The following is an 18,908-nucleotide window of genomic DNA, read 5'->3' on the forward strand; positions in this document are numbered from 1 at the left end:
AACAGCGGCTGGGCGGGCGGCGCGCTGGAGAAGGCCGGTCCGGACGGTGGCGGTCCCTGGCGGGGCGCCGGCGGCGGCGGGCCCGGCGGCGCGCCCGAGCCGCCCCAGCCCGGCGGCGGCTGGCGGCGGGAGGCGGCGCACGTCAGACGGAGGGCGCCGCGCCACAGCGGCCGCACCGCGGGCCCGGCGGCGCACGTCAGACGGAGGGCGCCGCGCCGCGCCGCGCCGCGCCGCGCCACAGCGGCCGCACCGCGGGCCGGCGGCGCACGTCATCGGTTTCAGGCGCTGCAGGTCGGCTCCACGGCCGCGGCCATCCAAATCCCATAACCGAACACCGGGGACAGCAGACGCCGCGGGACGCGCGTCCGCACAGCACAGCTAGCAGAGGCGTCAACTCACCAGCAACGCCGCACACGCTGCCGTACACGTTCCACACTGTGCGATCTGCCCGAGGCGGTCCGACCAGCCCTGACAAGTCCATCCACAATCTGACGCCCTGGCAGGGCCGGCCGAGACCCCGACCACCGACACTTCAGACGCCTTGCGCCGGCCGTCGACACAGCCCACCCCCACCGACGCAGCAGCGGCGTCGAACGCACCTGTCTGGTGACGCCGCCGCCGGCGCCGGCGTTCGCCTGCGCCGTCATCGACGGCGGCGGCCCGGCCAGCGGGCCGGCCAGCAGCGGCCGGATGGTGGACGTGGTGGAGCCGGAGCCGGAGCCGGAGCCGCCCGAGCCCCAGCGGGCGGCGCGCGCGCCGTCGCCGCCGCCCAGCGCGCTCGTGTTGCTGCCGCTGCCGGCCGGGGAGAGCGCGGTCAGCACGTGGCGCCGACAGGCTCCTATCGCGACAGACCACGCCATTGGGCGCGTAGCGGCCGCGCGCCCAAAGCGGCCGACCTTCGGCAACGGCGGTGATGAAACAACGGCGGCGAGTTCACTGTACTCTGTGTGTGTCATTGGGGCTTTACGACGCACTCAGCTGCTGAGGCTACATGGCATCGCCTGCCTCTCACCCTGGCAGGAAGGGCGGGCACCGCGGGGAATCAAACCCCGTACCTCTGGTTTCCCAGACGCGCAGTAGCCAACGCAGACTCGCTAACCGCTACACTACTGGCACCCTCGCCCACTGTACTCTGCACGCTCTACCCCCCCCCCCCCCCCCCCCCCCCAATCCTCCCCACCATGCGGCCCCGCTCAGCACACGTACACACCGCACACGCGCGGCGCGCGGCTCCCGCGCGCCGCACGACGGCGCGCCCCGAGACGGAGCGCCGCGCCGCCGCCGCGCCGGGCGCCGGTACTCACGTGAGCGGCCCCATCAGCGGTCGCGGCGGCTCGCGGCGGTCGAAGGCCGTGCGCCCGCTGTAGCGGCTCAGGTCTGGCGGCAGACGGCGCCCGGTCAAACGCGACGGCCACCCGCACACACCCGCCACCGCTCTGGTGAAGGACTGGCTGTATTATCCTCAGCTTAGCTTAGCTTAGCTTAGCTTCACTTAGCATTACTTAGCTTCACTTAGCTTAGCTTAGCTTCACTTAGCTTAGCTTCACTAAGCTTAGATTAGCTTCACTTAGCTTAGCTTTACTTAGCTTAGCTTAGCTTCACTTAGCTTAGCTTAGCTTGACTTGACCGTAACTCAGGTTAGCTTAGCTTGGCTTTGACCTAGGTTAGCTCAGCTGTAGTGGGGCACATCAACAGCCGCGGCCTGCCGATGTGCCTCGCTACAGCTCGGCTTTGGCGACTGCGCCACTGACTGGGCTGTATCAACAGCTGCGGTCATCTCGCGCCGCCGAACGTGTTTTTGTCAGACAGGGTGGCCTGGATGATCCAGCGCTCCACCCCTTTAAACAAGGAAAACATGAGGCGCGCTACAAGCAGGGATGACTGAATCAAGAGTCACAACAGGTCGTCGTCAGCACATCCCGCCGGACGTTCCGAATCCGCTCGTCCCTGACACGCGCACATGAGCGGACCACCGCGCGACCAGGATGCTATGTGGATGTGGATGTGGATGTGGATGTGGATGTGGATGAAAGGTGGATGTGGATGTGGATGTGGATGTGGATGTGGATGTGGATGTGGATGTGGATGTTGATGTGGACGTGGACGCGGAAGTGGATAAGGATGTCGATGCCATCCCGGCACGTGGGTACGTCCCCAGCGCATCTCGAGGCGCCCGTGCCGCTAAAGCGGCCCACTCTGCACCGCCAGGCGGCTGCCGCGCCGACGCAGGGCGCGCCAGAGACGACCCAGCCCCAGAGCGGCATCACCGCAGCGAGGCGCGGCGAGGCGCGGCGCGGCGCGTCACGTACTGCCGCCGCCGTAGCCGGACGAGCCGCCGGTGCCGGAGCGGTTGTTGTCGTCCTTCCTGGGCGGCGGTCCCTCGCCCAGCTCCGCCATCAGCGACATGTACTGCGGCAGCGGCCGGGTCCGGCGTCAGCGGGCGCGCAGCCACGCGACCAGCGGGACACCCCGCACACACACATACACACACCACCGCCAGCCGGACGCGCTCACGAGAGAGGCGCACGCCTCGGTGGCGGACAGAGACGGCACGAACCCTCCCTGGGCCTCCTGTCCTCCCCCCCCTTCCCTCCCCCTCCCCCCACCCTCTTCCCCGCCCGTGACGGCGGCGGCGCGCCGTCACGGGCCGCGACAACTCCGGGTGGCCCAGCCCCGCCGGCCGCGATGGTCCACAGCCGGCAGCGGGGCAGCGCCCGCGAGAAACGGCTTGCTTGACACCCGACCCGCGCGGCCTCGGGCCCGGGCCCGGGCCAGTCGGGCCTCGGCGCTCGCGCGGAGGGCTTCCCGTCGACAGCTTCCTTCCTTCGTGAGCTTCAGCCCCACGCCGCGCCCGACGCCGCGACCCGGCTCGGCTCACCTCCTCGTCGATCTTGGCGCGGTCGCCGCCGACGGCGTCGCCGGCCGGGCCGTCCCGACCGCGCTCCGAGGATCCGCCACCGCCGCCGCCGCCGCGCCGCTGCCGGCAGTCCCTGGCGATGTGGCCGGCGCCGCCGCAGCTATTGCAGATGACGTTGTTCGTGACGTTCGGCTTGTCCGGGCACTGCGGGACAGGGGGAGAGGGGCGTCAGCCGAGCGGCGACACCAGGCGCGGGCCGATGCACGCACGCACGTACGCACGCACACCCACAAACACATCCACGCACGCACAGGAGTCCGTTGTGTGGACGAAACATCGATGACGACGGCGACTTATGCATCAGGCTGATCGACACTCACGCTGACACAAAACAAAGACCGCCTGTCGGGAAAACAAGCACAACCGCCACGAAACCGTCCGGAGCCTCGGCGCCTGCCGCTCTCACGTCGCCGCCCATCCAAGTGCCGGCCTCCCAAAACAGCGGCCATCACCACCACCGCTGCTGCTGCCGCCGCCGCGCGCGCGCGCGCGCTCTCTCTCACCTGCCACGACTTGTGGTTGGTGGCGCCGCAGTTGCTGCAGCGCGGCCCCTCCTGCTCGCGCAGCGTGCCGTTGAGCAGCGCCAGCTCGCGCAGCTGGTTGCGCCGCAGGTCGTTCTGGTCCTCGGGCACCTCGACGCCCTGGCGGATGATCTCCTTGATGCGGTCGACGGCGCGCTTCACGCACTCCGGGTTGATGGATGAGATGATGGCGTGCAGCGGCTCGTCCTCACCGGGCATGGGCAGGCCGTCGCGCCGGCCCACCTTGCCCTCCTTCACCGAGCCCTTGCCGCGGATCACGATCTTGGCGCCCGACTCCTTCTCCAGCGCTGGCGGCGCGGGCGCGGCGACGGCGCGGTCACGCAGTGCTGGGCGCCTTCACAACTGCGCCGTCCAAAAGCGGCGAAGTGGATATCGAAATGCACAATATTTTTAGTGTATTATATCTATCCATTTCGTGCATTTTGCGCATTTATAGGGCATTTTAGATTTGGTGCACCTGATATTTTTAGGACCGCAGGATTTAAGCCTGTGCTAAATCACTAACTCAACTCTTTCCAATAATCGTGGGTGTGATGACGTTTTGTTTCGCCTGTGAACGGAACAACTGCGGTATTCTTCGTGGGCGCGTGTCACCCGCGGCACCACTCGCTTCATGTCAGCGCACGTGTACCCTCGCCCTCCCCGGACGTCTTGACTACTCACGCCTCATATAACCAGCCCCGCCTGCCTTGAGCGTGCCACACGCCTCGAGCAGACCGATTCTGTCAACAGCCCTGAGCTAATCAGCACCCGCTCGACAGACCTCTGCGCCACAGCGGCCGTGCCGCGGGCGCGCGGCACTATTTGGGCCCGGCCACGCAGGCCGCGGCCGCCGGCGGCGCCGGGCCGCGTCCACTCACACTTGAGGGTGTTGCCGCGCGGCCCGATCAGCAGGCCGATGAAGTTGATCTCCGGATGCTCCTCCTGCGGGATGACGATCTTGTCCGTGACGCGCGTGGTCGGCGGCCTGCGGAGCGAGCGGAGGCGGCGCCGGGTCAGTCTCGGCGCCCCCACCGGCACGGCGCGGCGGCTGGCTCAGGCGGCGTCCGAGGGCGGGGACGCCGCCCTCCGCCAGACGGCGGCGGCGTCTGGCTGGCGCTGGTGGGGCTCTGAGGAGCGTCAGCGGCGGCGGGCGGACAGGGTTCACCAGCACAGAGCGGTTCAGGGAGCGACACCAGCCGCGACATCCGCGCCACCCTCGCCCGCCGGCGGTAAGGGTCTCATCGGCGAACGGCCGGCGCCGCCTGAAGGGCAGCTCGACCTGACCAGCGGAGAGCGTCACAAAACGGAGCAGCTGTTGCAGTTTGCAGCATGACCTCGCTCAACACACGCTCCGAATCTACACCACCGCATAATACCGAGCACGCAGCCGTGGCTTGTGCCGAAGCCGAACCACGCCTGTCACACAGACGACACCAATGGCCCCGGCTCCGTGCAACGTCCCGAAAAGAGCGGCCCGAGCTCCGCGCTGCGACCGGAGACGCGACCGTAGCCGTAGCCGTAGCCACAGCCGTAGCACAGCCGTAGCCGCAGCCACAGCCGTAGCCACAGCCGCAGCCGTAGCCGTAGCCACAGCCGCAGCCGTATCCGCATACGCATCCGCATCTGCAGCCGCAGCCGCAGCCGCAGCCGCAGCCGCAGCCGCAGCCGAAGCCGCAGCCGTAGCCACGGTCGAAGCCGTAGCCGTAGCCACAGCTGTAGCCGCAGCTGTAGCCGCAGCCGCAGCCGCAGCCGCAGCCGCAGCCGCAGCCGCAGCCGCAGCCGCAGCCGCAGTCGCAGTCGCAGTCGCAGCCGCAGCCGCAGCCGCAGCCGCAGCCGCAGCCGCAGCCGCAGCCGCAGCCGCAGCCGCAGCCGCGCCAACGCCGCTCACTTGTAGTCGAGCGGCGGCTTGTAGTCCGGGTTCAGCTCGAACATCTTCTGGATCAGCTTGTGGCGGTCATCCTCGAGACGGCGGCGCGTGCGGTAGTCGCGCGTGTTCAGCCGCTTGCCGTCGCTGCTGTAGATCGGCTCTGGCGACGGCGACCTGCGGCGAGCGGGCGGCGGGTCAGGCGGCGGCCGCGCACGCGCCGTACGCGCGTGCGGGTCGGCGCTGACGCCGGCCGGCGCCCAGCACCGGACGGACCGGACAGCACCGGATGCCTGGCTGTGGTCGGACGACGGGCCGACGTCGGTGGAGGCGTCGCGGGCGGCGGCACACACAGGGGGCGGGAGGGGACGGCGGGGGCAGACAGGAGACCAGCCGCGGCATCAGTCGGTCGGCGTCCGTCCAAAGCACTCGCAGCGCCGGTCCGCGGTGTCGGTGCGGCGTCGCGACGTCGGACAGGCGTTCAGACAACGTCCAGACAACATTCGCTGTCCGGACACCAGCCAACACGGCGGACCACGCGACACCGGCAGTCGCGGGTCACGAGCGCGGTCCGTGGTCGGCTCAGTCCACGGTCGCCGTCACCAGCGGCAGTCTGACACAGGTCCACGTCAGCGCACAGTGCACGGTCAGGAGCGGGCCCCCCAGAGCGCCGGGCAGGATCGGCACTCCCTGACAGGGTGGCAGGAGCGTGTGCCGTCGGACGGCGTCGGACAGTTTCCAGCGACCAGACGGGCGCACACGGACCGACGCCAGACGGTCGGCGCGGCGAGGCCCGGCTCACCTCGGGGCCCCAGACCACCCGACAACGGACCGACGGGAGGGGGGGGGGGGGGGGAGCAGGGACAGCACAGATCACGGGCGTCACGGAGCGCGCGCCGCGGCTCGGCGGCTAGGGCGAGCACCGGCGCCGGCGGCGTAGGTCCGCTATACAAACACCGTGGCGTCGCTCCGCGTCACACGGAGGTGCCGAGGTTACGGGCGGTGCCGCCCCTGGCGGACGGCGGGCCGCCACAGTGCCTCGGGCGCCGACAGCGCTGGCTCCCCCTAAGAACGAGTGAGGACACATCGACGAGAGGCCAGCCTGCGCTGACGTGTGGGAAGGCACGGTCGCACAGATGCACACGGCGCCCGAGTCAAGAGACGTCAGGAAGCAGCTAACCCCGCAGCAACCCAGTTTCACGTTTCCCCTCTAATCTAGGACGGCGGGCATCCGATACAGCGGGCATCCGATACGGCTCGACAAATCTATCCTCCGTTGGGAAATCGGGACTTCCATGCGACGCCACCTCACGGCGGTCTTTTACAGATCGAGACGAACCTGGTGAGTCCCGCCTCTGTGAATATGGAAGACCTACGAGCACCATTTCGTTCACCTGGGACTGCATGCGACTCCTAGGAGTGGGTGTTGGGGGACTGGCACCCGTTGATACGCCGGGACTGAAAACGCTTCCTGGCATCAGCATAGTTCCTGGGATAATACAAGCCTGCTGAGCTATGGGCTGGCGGCTCCGACTTCTACCGAAAGCTGAAGTCGCCGGCGCTAAAAACGGGACCGGGGCGAAGTGAGCTTTGGCGCCTTCCGACGGTCCTTGCCACTGAAAGATCGTTCTGGAGAATAAAAAAAACACGGCGGTGGCACGCAGCCCGGCCGTCTCCACACGAGCACAGCTCGCACGCACGGAGGTCGCTGAACAAGTCAGCCATAACACAGACGCCACACAGCAGCAGCCCGCGGATGATACCTCCCGAGACGGGTTACTGTCGAGTACAACCCCCTCCCCCTCTCCCACCCCCACCCCTACCCGGGCTCGAACGTACGACCCAAGGAATGCGAGGAAAATCATACCCAGCACGCCCAAACATGCTGTATATGGCCCCACACGCCGCGACTGGCCGACGCTCTGCAGCTCATCACATGCTTGGAAAGCCGACCGCACTCCGCCGCTCGATCCTTCCGAATGGCCATTCGGAAGGATCGAGCCAGATGGATATGGCCATTCGGGAGGATATCAATGGCCAGATGGAGAAAAGATCTTAGCTCCATCCTCAGTCAGTCCACGGCCGGGCGCAGCTCCAAAGAGAACCTACGAGATCCTGTTAGCTTCAGAGCTTCTGCGACGGCCGGAGCGCGTGGCGGGGCTGGCCAACGGGGCGAGACAGCCTCGGGCACCTGAGAAAGACCCACGGGCCACGCTCCCACATGGCAGCTACGCTGCTCTCGTGCCGATGAAGGCATTAGATGCACTGAAATGGCCTTTGTGCAGGGTCAAGCAGCGTCAGCAGTTTCAACCACAGATGCCACTTTGAGAGCGCTTTCAACAGGGCCAGATACAAAAACGCTACGGAATTTTCAATCGACAGGAATTGGCACCCTTCGCCGCGCATCTTCATCAGATAAGCGCTGGTGGCGGCTGCAGATCCGGAGCTGGGGTTTCTGGCAAACGACGGACACATCTTCACAGAGGCACTGCGGTGCGCAAACGTCCGCCGAGACTCGGCGGCGCGCTGCTGGCACTGCAGCGACACCGGACGCAGAGTGCTGTGGGGACCACGGCAGCGGCGCTGCCCCACCTGCACTGGACTGGGCTGAACGGGACTGTGATGTCCTCTATTTCGTATTTTCAACCTTGTGGGGGGGGGGGGGGGGGCTTGCGCTACGGCAGCACGGCCTCCGAGAGGGCGTCAACAATGAGCCATCACACGGTAGCGGAGAACGGTAGGCTCTGCTGTCCTGAGGATCCACTTTCGAAGAAAAAAAATCTCGCCTCGCGCGCCTTCACTGCAAACGGTCCAAACAGCCGTGCGGGAGCATCCAACTTTCCGGCGGACATGTCTCGGAGCACGCCTATGCATGACCCCCAAACGCCCGCAAACTGGCACACTAAAATGCGAATGTGGCGTAACAAAAAGAAGGCGCGACACCGAACATCGATCTACTAGCTGTGCCTTCGAAAATCACATGAGCTCGCTAAGATCACTAAAATCTCACTAATACCCTGGTCTCGTTTTCAGAAGTTGAACGTGCCTTCATCCCAATGTCACATTATTCAATGGACTCAAACCAACCCACACAAGAAGCGACAGACCGTCCGCACTGGCCGACGGAAGGAAGCTCCCTCGCCTGGCCGTCGGCAGCCAGCCAGACTCCTGGCAGACTTCAGACCGCTGACTCGACTCCTGCCAGACTGCAGAGCACTGATGGTCAGACTCTTGTCCCATACTCTGCACGCCCCTCAGACGGGTCGCGCAGTCACGTGCGGGTTCGACCTTTGGCCCCTGGTTGGGCCAGGCCTGAGGCGCATGTCGCCCCCGGCCGGGTCCAGCCCAGACAGACTCCGGCCGAGCCCAGCCCAGACAGACTCCGGCCGGGCCCAGCCCAGACAGACTCCGGCCGGGGGCAGCCCAGACACACTCCGGCCGGATCCAGCCCAGACAGACTCCGGCCGGGCCCAGCCCGGACAGACTCCGGCCGGGTCCAGCCCAGACAGACTCCGGCCGGGCCCAGCCCAGACAGACTCCGGCTGGGTCCAGCCCAGCCACAGGACCCGGACACCGTGCAACGCCCACCGGGCCAACAGGCGGACCCGGTCACGTCCGACCACGTGACAGGGCGCCGGGTGCGACCACCGCGCCGCTGCCGCCACTGCCGCCACTGCCACCGGGCACCCAGACTCCGCCGATCCATCGACTCGCTCGGCCAGCTGCCGCCGCGGCCGCCTCACGCCCCGGCAGGGGGAGCGGACGCCGCGGCCCACCGAAACCCAGTCGCTCTCGCTTGCCTGGCGCACAGCTCAACTGCTGCACCGCCGGCACGGCACCAGAGCGACGCCGTCGGCCGGGAGCGACGGCAGCTGCGCAGCTGGACAGGCGCCGCTGGCTGCCTCAGACCTCTGGCCCAGACCCTGAATACGGAACTCGCGTCGTTTGCTGCCGCCCTGGACTGTGATTGGTTGTTTAACAAGGAGGCAGTCAATCACTATTGGCTAGGCGGGTGTGGCGACTGTTGTGATGGATCAGTGATTATTTCGACCGCGATCTGAGCGTTTGTGGCTGAGGCAATTCCACTCAGCAGTTGCCCTAAACGGCACCCACCTCCTAAATCAGTGTCCGTAATCACCGCCTTGCGACCGCTCCCAGCTTTACTTGAAGCACGGCAAGGGAAAATACGCCACCCTCAGACCATCAGACACGAAGGGTCAACGGAGGTTAACCACACCTTCTGTGGAGCGCAGTCCTCCACCACAAACCACAAAAACGTCACACATTCACTCGGCTGCCGACGAGACCGGCCGTGTGCCGCCGAACTCCGGCAGCAGCGGTTGCTGGGGATTTCTGCCGCTTCGGCCGCCGCCATGCCGAGGGTGTCGGGCGAGCGGCGGGCGCGGGCCCGACACTGGGCTCGCCGCAGAGCACGCGGGCCTGGCACTAGGCTCGCCGCAGCGGACGCGCCGCTGGGAGAGGCCGCCGCCGTCAGCTGCTGCCGGTGCGCAGGCGCGCGCCGCCGTGACGTCCCAGCGTCGAGCTGACCACCGCCGGGCTCCGGCGTCCGGCCGGGTTGGCCGCGCTCAGCGCGGAGACTCCGATCTCCGCCTATCCGATGTCGTGGGGACGGCGCGCAGGCAGCTCTAGAACGCCCTGAAACTGTCGCCTGCCGGCCGCCGCTCACCGACGCCGCACTCTCTCCCTCTGAGCGCCACGCGCCACCGGACGGCACGCGTCTGGTCCTAACACCGCCTGCCCCTGCAACGTGACGGTCATGCTGCATCCCCTGCAACGGGAGATCAGTCTGCGCCTGCCGCCCCTGGATGTCTGATCGCCGAGGTCACTTCACCGCCCGTCCGCCCCATACGGTTAGAGGGATCGGGCACCAGAAAACGCGATTTTGAGGTTGTCGAACGTGAGAAGGCAGGCAATGTCCTGGGTCATCCCCAAATCACGTAACGGAGAAGGGACGTAACGTCCGAAGGAGGGAAGAACTTTGGGACGAGCCGTTCTAGCAAATTGCGGATGAGGGGGGGGGGGGGGGAGGGACGGCGGAAGGTGGTGGAGGAAGTGTCGTTCGTGACATATTAAACCGACGAAACGCTCAATTATTTCGCTATCGTGAGCGATCATGTTGCCCTCCAGCCATTCGTTTCAATATCCACGCATACTTCCCACACAATACCCACGCAGACATCTCATAAGATCTCCACGTAGATTTCCCACACAATACCCACGCAGACTTATAAAATATCCACGTAGGCTTCCCATACAATACCCACGCAGACTTCTCATAAAATATCCACGCAGACCTCCCATACATGCTCGGAGCACGACGCTTTAATGTCTACGGATGGCGTGCTTCGTGCGATTTGATGCATTACGGCGCACCATTGCCCCTTTCATAAGAATGGCTCTCGAAAAGACGATTTTTAGCTGCGGTAAGGTAGCCATTGCACAAACATCGTCCTGGATGAAGCAGATGGATTAAGCTTGGTCGAAGCTGCACAAAAACTCCTTAACAGACCACGGCGTTCGCAGTAAGAGCCCTCTCTCATTAAAGTGCTGCCTCGTTTTTGCCTCCTGGGTAAAAAGCCTACTTCGAGGAACAGTGTTTGTTATCTTCGGTTAGGTAGCCATCGCACTACTACCGCTCTGGATTACGCGGAGGGCTTAGTAGAAGCTCCACAAAAATTCAACAGACCACGGTGTGAGCAGCAAACGCCTCCTCCTCTAAAAATACAGTCACACAACGTTCAACGCAAGGCCCCGCCTGGCCTGGCCTGGCGGGGGACTGGCCTGGCCTGGCAGGGCCTGGCGGGGACTGGCCTGGCCTGGCCTGGCCTGGCGGGGACTGGCCTGGCCTGGCAGGGCCTGGAAGGGCCTGGGAGACTGCCAAATCAGATCACCTATTGTTATTTCTCCTCACCCCCGCTGGAGGGTGGGGGAACACCCCTCACCCCCTCTGGAGTCATGCACGAAGATCTTCGGAAAGTGTTTTCTTCTCGCAAAAAAGTGACGTGCTGATACATCCAAACCCGACAAGCAGCTGCGACATTTGGGAAGGGACTGTCCTGGCCCATGGCAGGCCTTGCTGAGATGGGGGAGGGGGGGGGGGGGGCGGCGGCCCAGCATCACAGTGTGTCGCACAGGGAGGAGACACGGGAATTCGAAAATGCGGCACCTGTTATAATAAGCATGCATGCTGTGCGCTCCGCTCCTGGGTCACTCAGCACATTATAACACGTTAAGAGCAACCTCGTTACCCTGCGATCACTCTGCAAAGCCAGGGCTGGACACGACATGGTCAGGGGACGAACAATACGACAATCTGATCACGGCGGCGTTCCAGCCCAAAAAGGTAAAGGTTGGTGCTAGGCTTGAACCCACGCCTGAAGAGATCCTCCCAATTCTAGACGCGACGCCATTTGACAGCCCTCCCGGTAGGCCCAATCCTTTTAATGACGCGTGCGCAGAGACTTCTGACTACACCCACGGTTCGAAACGTCGCGTGTTGCCAGCATCACCCATGTGTGTTTAATAACGTCGTTTGACCGGTATCTCCTGGTACACTCGGGACGGTCAGTGAGCATAAGAACTCTGAAACTTATCAAGTCGAAAAACCAGGAGTTGAACCCCTGCCTCGCTCCCATCACTCCATAGTCTGTCGCTGTCGCCGGCTCCGTCCTGCCCGATATCTCGCAGCGGACGGCATCCTGGCCCACCGCACAGCCAAGGTCCGGGCAGCGGGGGGAGGGGGACGGGGGGGGGGGCCTGGGCCTGGGCCCAGCCCGTCCGGGGAATGTGGCGACCGAAGGCGGGCAGGCGGTGGGCGAGATCGGTGTGGCCCGGCCCCAGCGCCGGAGCGGGCCTGACGGGCGCGCGGTGTCTCTGAGAGCCGGCGCCCGCGCAGACACGGAACACGTACAGGAACACAGCGTCACACAGCAACACGGAACACGGTCAAGACACATCAGCACGACAAACGTGGGCGCGACACTTTCAAAGTCGGCGGCATCAACCAACGCGACACTTTGGAAAGCGGCTAGATGGGCCACTGCAAATAGCGATGAAAAATTACTGTATGCTTACGCCCGCGTCCCACAATGCGACACTGTAAACGGGCCAGAGCACTGTAATGGTGAACAATGGCAATACGATTACAGCTAGAGCAAACGCAGCCCGTGCATCTTAGCTTGAAGGGCCTAACCGTCACGCCCCCGCCCCAGCAGCATCCCCCACATCCACCTGCGGGGCAGAACAGCGCAGCCCCGCCCACAGAGCCCAGTGGTGCGCGGCCGGCGCCAGCGCGCCGGGCCACCAGCGGCCGCAGCTCCGGCGCCATACTTTACTGGTGCGGTACCGCGCCCGGCGGCGCCCGGCCGGCCGGGCAGCGCAGCCCCGAGCCGAGCCGGGGCCGGCGTCAGCCGACAGCTGGCGGGCGGCGCTGACGGCCGGCGGCCGCCGACAGGCGGCGCCACCAGCGTTACCTCTGGTCGGGGTTAGACGGGATGCCCAGGTCACCGGAGCGCAGGCGGCGGCTATAGTCCTCTATTTGAAGCTGAACTGGAAGGGCACGTTAGGCGGGCAGAGCCCGACCGACCGTTAGACTGGGCGAGCGACGCCCGCGGTGACACGATATGACACCATGTGACACGATATGACACCATGTGACACGATATGACATCATGTGACACGATGACACCACGTGACACGATATGACACCATGTGACACGATATGACACGACACGACACACGAGCGGCGGTGCACACACGCGGCGGGCGTGCAGGGCAGCGAGCGGGCCGACGCCGGCGGAGCAACGCTGGCTGAAAACGCTACCCATAACCGATAGAGCCCTGGAAACTGCGACGCTCACAGAGTGGTAACGGGCGGAGCGGCACTGACGACGAGACGCCGGGCGGTGCCGGCGGCGCGGCGCGTGCCCTCGGCCGGCGCTGAGCTGCCGGCCGGCCGGACAGCACGCCGGCGCGCGCGCCGACACGCACAGGCGCCAGACTAACCGGGGCATCAACACATCGCAAGACTATCCACCACCACGACACGCCTCCCGTGAGAGATCAAGAGCGCGATGAGCGCCCGGAGAGGTCACATCAGGTCAGGTCAGGTCGGGTCCGGCCAGCAGGCGCCGAGGCGAGTAGTCGACAGCCGGCGCCGACGCCGCGACCAGTCCGGCGAGCCACCGGCACCACGTGCTCGCTGCTGCCCCTTCCCGCGGCGGCTACAGACCTGCCTGCCTGCCGGCGGCCGGCGGCCGGAGCCCAGCCCGCGCGCGTCCGCCCCTCCCCCGTCGCGCCACTCACTCAGATAGGCCTCCTCCTGGTCCTTGTTGAGGTTGGTCGGCAGGATGGTCGGCATGCCCGGGATGAACGTCTTGTCGTTCTCGTCGCCGCCCCAGCGCGACCGGCGCTTGCGGCTACGCCCGTCGCCGCCGCCCGAGCCGCCGTCTGCCGCCGCGGAGACGGAGAGGGAGGGAGACGGTCAGAGGTCAGAGGTCAGAGGCGGTCACTAACCGCCCGCTCCGCGTTCTGTCACAGCTGGCGGCCGGCCGGAACCGGGCGCATCTCAGGGCGCATTTCCCTGCCAGGCGCTGTGTCCATACAGGGCTGGGAGGCGGAAGCCCGAATCGGACCTTTCACGCCAGACTGCTCCGGTCGCCAGAGGCGCGGCCTATCCACTCGTCCCCTCCAGTGTCATCGTCAGCCCCGTGCCATGCCGTGTGTGCCCGCGCCCGTGCCCGCGCCCGCGCCCGTGTCCGTGTCCGCGCCTGTGCCCGTGCCGGTGTCCGCGCCCGTGTCCGTGTCCGCGCCTGTGCCCGTGCCGGTGTCCGCGCCCGTGTCCGTGTCCGTGTCCGTGCCCGGTCCAGCCGCCGCCGCCGCCGCCGCCGCTCACCGGACGAGCCGTAGTCCTTGCGCTTCCTGTCGCGCGACTCGCGGCCCGAGTCGGAGCCCCTGTCGGAGCTGGTGCGGTCGAAGCCGCCCGAGCCGGGCCCGGCCGTGATGGCCGGCGGGTCGGGCAGGCCCGACAGGTAGTTGGGCTTCAGCAGCGAGCTGCCCGTCGGCTTGCGCCCGCTGCCCAAGATCGGGTTGATCTTGGTCAGGCGCACCGTGTTGGCTCCCGAGCCGGCCATGCCCGCCTACGAAGCGGGGTCAACGGGGTCAGCAAGGTCAGCCGGGCGGTCGCGGGTCAGCGGGGTCAGGGGATCAGAAAGCTGAAGTCAGGGGAGGGATCAATGACGCAACAAAGTAGGCGAGGGGTTATGGGGGCAGCACAGGGTTCGCTGGGTAGGGCGAGAGGTCAGAGGAGCCAAAGGTCAATAACGGAGGACTGACCAGCACATTACAGTTCAGAGGAGGGGTCAAAGGCCAGCTGATGGCACAAGGGTCGTAGACAGCCACTGCAATCGCACGACACATAAAGCTGTGGTCGGTACTGTCCGAAATTTCAAAATAACTCCGCGGCGAGAAACGATCGATGTCACATTTAGGATCTGATGGCATTTATGACTTTGCTTACGAAAACCAACAATCTAACGGAGAGTGCAAGGCTGGAAATCGGGCCATTTCTAAGGACTGAGTTTGATGCCGCCAAAATGCCCGGCATTTTCATTCCGCACGAGCATCTAAAACAAGCATCCGTGAAAACAGGCATGCACACCAACGCGTGTCAATGCCAGTGCTTGGCGGCGGCGCCCCGGGCGGCTCAGCCCCCCCCCCCCCCCCCTCCTCAGCTGCGGGGGCGCGGGGTACCGCAACAGCTCGGGCCAGGCGCCCGGCACAGGGGGCCAGCCACCGGCTGTCGGCGGCGCCGGGCCGGGCCGGCCTCAGCACCAGCCCACGCGCCGCCGATGCCAGCCGTGCCCGACCCCGAGCCGCGCCAGGCGCTGACGACCCTCGGCTGCCTGTCCCGGTCTGCCGTGAGCTCCGGCGGCAAGGCCATAGCCATAGCGGGCCATAGCCATAGCAGGCCATAGCCGTAGCAGCCATGGCCATAAACAGCTTTGAAGTATGAGAGCGTGGAATGACCAGCTGCCTCCGCCTAGTGATGTGCGGCTGCAGCGCCGCCCTTCAACGACCAGTGTCCAAACAAGTAAGCACCGGACCGACCTCCTGACACATGTGGCGCACACCCGACGCCGCGGCCAAACACGGCCATATAGTCACCATGTCTGGTGTTGGCTTGCTACGGCCTCGGGTTGAGGCAGCGGAGATTGCAGATACTCGCACTAGACGGAGAGAGGACGCCGGTCAGGTGGCTCGTGGGAGCAGCAGCCCCACCCGCTGCCCCAACAGTGTCTGGGGTGCACTTTTGGGGTGTCTGGGGTGTCTGGGGTGCACTTTTGAGCACACAACCTCGGGTGGGTACAGGCAAGGGAGGTCATTGCCTTGACCCGGACTTGCCCTTGCTGGCCAACCCGGTCACTGTGTGGTGGGATACAGTGTGAGGTGCACAGGTGTCAACTCAACATGCTGTCGCCAAGCTAAATTGCATGTGGCCTGCAGACTCCTCACACTTAACAATGGGAGTGTAACAGAGACCGAGTCCAACCGCTTATTCGTTCAACATGTTGTGATCACAATTATGGATCACAATACAGATTATGAAGAGGTTGCAATAAATGAACTTCCTCCAGCAGAACAGCAGGCCCAACAATGGTATGTCCGCAGTCACCATTGGGGTCATGTGAGGGCAAAGCAATCCTTTGGTTGCTTTCAAAGCAGACCCAGGGAAGAAATCAGTTTGCAGCAGAGCTGGGTTCCCTCACAACTCATATCATCCACATCAAACAATTATTCTCCCAACCACCAAATCTCCACCCAAGGTCCACAGCCACTCATCCCCTCCCCTCCCCAGAGACTCAACTCTGTCATCCAGACTTTACCAGCACTGTGACTTTACCAGCACTGTAGGGCCAATCTCCAGCTCTCCATCCTCTCTGCAGAGGACCATGAAAGTGATGGATGTTAAAAACACTTGAGGACAGCAGGTAGGCATGTTATGTAGCTCCTTCCAGTCCTGGTATTGGTGAATGAAGTAGTTCTTAAGGGATATGCATCATAATCATGTCAGTGTAACACAATCATGGCAATGAACAAGTGCCAGACTGGCAAGTTTCTGTCCTGACTACTTGTGGGACTACAAGGTAAAAGGCCAATAAAATAATACTTTGCATGTAAATGCATATAGAATACATAAAGAATATGACATAATAATAAAAAATACAATATAATGCATAAATAATATAATAATATAATACACAAACAATAAACACATGCCCATGAAACCTCATAAATAATTACAGTGGCTTAATAGGAGAATGTGCGCCTAAATAAATCAAGACTATTATTGGCATTGAAATGGGTGGAAAACATAACAATTCATCACAGGCTGAGGCTATTAAGTGCTTTTTCACTAGCTCGTCAGGCATCAACTAGAACACCTAGATGGAAGCACCACCACACTTTAAGCCTTGCACCACCACCCTAAGAGACTTGTCTGTATAATCCTTGCATCCTGATCAGTCAACCTATAGTTTATGTGAGGCTGGCAACCTGTGATAAAACTGAAGAGAACAATATTTATTTTTGATAGGACATCTTATCAGGTACATATCCAGGCTAATCCAGCACATCATTACTAATACAAGTTCCTATGACAAATGCATGTTGTGAAATATGAGGATGCAATTTACCACAAATAATTTTGACTGACTTTTGGTATAAAAATACATCATGAAGGCAAACTGAGGCAACAGCAATCAGAACAACAAAAAATTGTATCGTCTCTTCCACATAATATCAGTACAACCTCATGTTGGCAACCACATCCACAGCAATCAAAAACTGCAAAAGATAGAGCTAATTGTTGATTGGTAGATAAATAAACAAGCATGCAGCAGGGCTCCTCACACAGTTGAAACCCAAGAACAAGTCATGAAATTGTTAGGTACAGCTGCTGGGAGTGCTAGGGCAGCAAACATTCAGTATAATCACAAGAAAATGTATAGCCCAAAAGCTACACTGGCTGTATCAGGTTAATGATGCCATTTGTTATCTCTTGAACACATCTTCATTCAAACTCACTTATTATCATTGCTGGCATTACAAGTGCTGTGCATGACTCCTGTGACAACAACCAGCTAGCTGTATGGTGAGTGTGCAAATATCGTTCGTTGCGTTCATTATGCAATGTCCACAGGAAAGAGCATCATATGCTGGCCAAAACAATGCACCAGTCACAACCACATTACAGGCAATGATCTACACAAATTTAGCTTGTGTGTACCTAGCTCAATCATGGTTGAGCATTCATCTCACTCATCTGCCATGGTACGGGGCAGTCGCAAAACCCTCATCCACTCCTATTGCAATTAGTCACGTTTGTTACAACAAAAAGCATCAAGAAAAATCCTGATCTCAAAAACTGCGTGATCAAAGAAACAACGCGGGCCAAATAAAATAACTAGACTCGTAGCCGCTCCAACGCGCGAACCATGCATTAACCCCGGCATTAGTGGCGCAAGCTCCCCTTTTCAATATTCATCAGAAACTTCACCAGACCCATGCACACAAATCTTTAGAAGGTTTTTCATACCACAATTATAATGCGCAACGTATCATCATACCTGAAGGGGATGGAGGTATATGAAAGTTACCAGTTGAAACGTCACCGGCACCCGCGGACGCCGCACATGAACGCGACGAAACAATCCAATGTGGCGTGCGCGGCGCCCAAACAGAAAAGTAGACGCACCTGATAACAACGTAAGTCAATAGTAATCTGGAGATATTTTAAGGCAAGAGACTTGTCCAAGGATTTGTGTAAGCGGGAAGCAAAACTGTGGGGAAAAACGGAAAATCTCTCCAGATTATTGCAATTGTTCTCGAGATTCCCGCTATTTTCTAAATACAGAATGCCTCCAGATTATCAACACAAACTCGCTATAACGCCATTTTATTGTCTATTGTCCTATACATACGAAGGCTGTTCAGAGCTGCGCGGGAACGTCAGTAGCGTGCGCGAGCATTCGTGGCGGACGTGGGCGGTGCGCTGGGCTGCGCGTTGGCATTCGAAGTTGATGCAACAATATATGACTGAACCAATGTACCTTTACGACTTTGATTGAGTCCATTGGGCTCGTCTTAGCTGCTTTGGTTGCGAGGTCTGCCAGGGAGGTGCGTGCTCAGCCGTTACGGTGAGATTCTGGTTCCTTGGAATTTGTTGAGGTTGGCGTGTGGCGCCGGAAGGCCTCATATGCAAAACAAACGTGTTTGGGGCTATATACTTTTGCAGTCTTGGGAGCAGCAGAACAATGGAATTTCTACAGACCAATTCTCAAAAATGTCGTGAAATGAGTTTTGCCCCGGAATTGGCCACTTTCCTTCTTAAAATTTAGTGGTTGGACCCCCCCCCCCCAACCGAATATGAAACTGCCCAGGCTTATATGTGTCAGTACTAAGGCGTTTCTGGTGCTCAAGAATCATAGATTCATGAGGGTTATAAAAGAATGTCATGCTACGGTCAAGGAGAAAAGGGCGTTATGGTGAATCGGAAGCCTTTCTTGGTCCTGTCGTCTGTCAC

The 18,908-nt window shown here is 62.0% G+C and overlaps 1 protein-coding gene across 1 annotated transcript; it reads right to left on the bottom strand.

The window, feature by feature from the left end:
* Window positions 1-1,300: 1,300 nt before the first annotated feature.
* LOC119092452 (splicing factor 1) lies at window positions 1,301-18,031 on the bottom strand. Its single transcript, XM_037215417.1, has 10 exons — window positions 17,953-18,031; window positions 14,220-14,463; window positions 13,631-13,774; window positions 12,799-12,874; window positions 5,330-5,482; window positions 4,320-4,426; window positions 3,421-3,746; window positions 2,879-3,061; window positions 2,310-2,409; window positions 1,301-1,377 (listed from the first exon to the last, which is right to left on the bottom strand). Exons 2-10 carry the CDS (start codon window positions 14,455-14,457, stop codon window positions 1,301-1,303), a joined length of 1,404 nt encoding a protein of 467 aa, XP_037071312.1. The 5' UTR covers window positions 14,458-14,463; window positions 17,953-18,031.
* Window positions 18,032-18,908: the final 877 nt, after the last annotated feature.

Source organism: Pollicipes pollicipes, unplaced genomic scaffold, assembly GCF_011947565.3.
Source record: "Pollicipes pollicipes isolate AB1234 unplaced genomic scaffold, Ppol_2.1 Scaffold_1600;HRSCAF=1878_pilon_pilon_pilon, whole genome shotgun sequence".
In the NCBI taxonomy this organism is placed as follows: Eukaryota; Metazoa; Arthropoda; class Thecostraca; order Pollicipedomorpha; family Pollicipedidae; genus Pollicipes; species Pollicipes pollicipes.